Source organism: Drosophila yakuba, chromosome 2L (assembly GCF_016746365.2).
Source record: "Drosophila yakuba strain Tai18E2 chromosome 2L, Prin_Dyak_Tai18E2_2.1, whole genome shotgun sequence".
Lineage (NCBI taxonomy): Eukaryota > Metazoa > Arthropoda > Insecta > Diptera > Drosophilidae > Drosophila > Drosophila yakuba.
Window position 1 is genome coordinate 7,019,159 of NC_052527.2, and position 2,744 is coordinate 7,021,902.

General features: G+C 43.1%; 1 protein-coding gene across 2 annotated transcripts; it reads left to right on the forward strand.

The window, feature by feature from the left end:
• Window positions 1-2,522, forward strand: LOC6527148 (lipase 3). Of its 2 annotated transcripts, none has more exons than XM_015198135.3 (4): window positions 1-570; window positions 1,082-1,259; window positions 1,318-1,673; window positions 1,822-2,522. In XM_015198135.3, the coding sequence occupies exons 1-4, from the start codon at window positions 358-360 to the stop codon at window positions 2,371-2,373; spliced, it is 1,299 nt and encodes a 432-aa protein (XP_015053621.1). In that variant the 5' UTR covers window positions 1-357; the 3' UTR covers window positions 2,374-2,522. The 2 variants fall into 2 exon arrangements, with proteins under 2 accessions (XP_015053621.1, XP_002088242.1); XM_002088206.3 differs by having other exon boundaries at window positions 3-570; window positions 1,318-1,679.
• Window positions 2,523-2,744: the final 222 nt, after the last annotated feature.

A 2,744-nucleotide genomic window follows, 5' to 3' on the forward strand; every position in this document is an offset into this window, starting at 1 on the left:
GCGTAAGTGGTTCCAAAGTCAAGACCATTGCGAGCCGGACTCGCGGCTTATCATCGGCATCCCATCCCCATTGGCCAGTGACGAAGGCAGTCAGGTTATCGGCGGGCTTATTTAACACTATGCCCCAGTGATTCAATTCCCTCGAAAGTATTGGACGAGTGCTGATTATTCGAATATATGTCGTATGGGCAAGTGTCGAATTTCTCGCGTTCACAGAAGGTTTCTTTGTTGCCGTCAATCGGGACTGCCATCAGTCAACAATTGTGCCTCGCACCGATCGCATCCGCAGAGCCATAGACTCTATATCTATTGTATAATAATATACACGCTGAGCTCAGTCGTAAAACTGCTGGAATAATGTCGGCAAAATTGCTAATTGTGGCCCTTAGTCTGTGCCTACTGCAGTCGGGCATCGTCGAGGGTATATCATTGTCACTCGGAGACATAACCCTCTTCAACGTTAACTTCAAGACACCGACCTTTTTGGGAAGATCGGTGGCGGTGGACAGCAATGTGCGGCTGGAGAACGACGTGGATCCCAATATTCAGGAGGATTCACATTTAAATACGGTAAGTTGATACCAGTAATCCGAAAAATAAAGGGGCAGGTAGTAATATTACGAATTTACTGCAAAAAGGTGTTAGGAAATACGTTTAAAATGCTAGTCAGATGTGGTCATCGTACTAATTTTGCGGTATTACGTTTGGTTTTACTACCTTTCCCTAATCATTAAGGAAATTAAATAACTTCGCCTAAATTGACAGATAGATATAATCATTAGATTAAAAGTGTCAGTATAGATTTATACCCTTATAAAATTGTATATGTTCTGAACAAATGTATTACTCACTTTACTCACTTGAATACATATATATCACGATACTATAATTACTATTATAATCTACTTACTCTTGAATGGATATGTACCAGAACTAAATCAAAAACATGAATCATATGATGATATCAAAGCAATTACAGGGCATTGCTATTGTATTTTTAATTAAAATAATTGAATAGGACTGGATACAAAATGCATTTGATAATAATAAACTATTATAATTTATTGTTCTCCTTTTGCAGTATAATCTGATAAAAAAGTACGGCTACCCGGCGGAGAATCACACCTTGCAGACGGATGATGGATACATCCTCACCCTGCACAGAATCGCAAGACCGGGAGCAACTCCAGTGCTCCTGGTGCACGGACTACTGGATAGCTCGGCCACGTGGGTGATGATGGGACCGAACAAGGGACTTGGTAAGATCATAGGCTATCTCCGCATGTCTCATACTGATTGCGTTGCTCTGTTCCAAAGGTTACCTGCTCTACGATCAGGGGTACGATGTCTGGATGGCCAATGTTCGGGGCAATACGTACTCGAGAAAGCACGTTAAGTACAGCACGCACCACGCCAAGTTCTGGGACTTTACATTCCACGAGATGGGAAAGCACGATATTCCCGCCACGATCGACTACATCCTCAATGCCACGGAAGTCAGCCAACTGCACTACATTGGCCACTCTCAGGGCACCGTGGTGTTCTGGATCATGGCCAGCGAGAAGCCCGAGTACATGGACAAGATCATTCTGATGCAGGGATTGGCCCCAGTGGCGTTTCTAAAGCACTGCCGCAGTCCGGTGGTCAACTTCCTGGCCGAGTGGCACCTATCGGTGAGCGTAAGTTACCCCATCCTACTTATCCCATCCTTTGAAAGAGCGTTTTTGCATTGGCAAACACTTTTTAAATGCAAAAACTCTTTCTCCTCCATCTCGTCCCCTTAACCTTTCCATATAAACTTATATTATTTTCTGATTCCAGTTGGTGCTCAAGTTGATTGGCGTGCACGAGTTTCTGCCCAAGAATGAGTTCATCAGCATGTTCAACCGGATCATCTGCGACGAGACCACCATTACGAAGGAGATCTGTTCGAACGTCATCTTCCTGACCACCGGATTCGACAAGCTCCAGCTGAACGAGACCATGCTGCCGGTGATCGTGGGTCATTCTCCGGCCGGTGCCTCCACCAAGCAGATGCAGCACTTTGGGCAGCTCAACAGATCTGGAGGATTCCGGCAGTACGATCACGGATGGCTCCGGAACCACTGGATCTATGGCACTATTGAGCCGCCATCCTACCACCTGGAGAATGTCCGGGCCAAGGTGGCTCTATATTATGGCCAAAACGATTGGCTGGCTCCGCCGGAGGATGTGGAAATGCTGTACCGCAAGCTGCCGAATGTGGTGGAGAAATATCTGGTGGACGACAAGGAGTTCAATCACTTGGATTTCATCTGGGGCATCGATGCACGGGAACTTTTGTGGGACCGGATGTTGGAAATAATGCGAAATAATGAGAATTCAGTTATCTAAAGGGGAATAGGAGTATGGTTATAATTTAGTTATTCACAGTATATTATATTTAGGCTAGTTAGGTATTTATTGTTTATTACAAATTAAGACGCTTTTTAAAGGATCAAAGCCAATAAAAGCAAATTTTGATTAATAAATTTTCAATGTTATGTGGCTTCTTTCAATTCCAGTCTTTTCCATAAAGGTTAATTCTTTTATCTGGGAATTCTTATAAATTATATTAGAGTTTGCTATTGCCAAGGAATAACTTTGCGTAATTTACATGAACGATATATTTTGCAGAGTGTATTTGAGTTGTGACCCAAGCGGTAAATGTAAAATTTATTCATAGGTTTAAGTATTGGATTTTATTGGCTTCGTACTAATCTGTA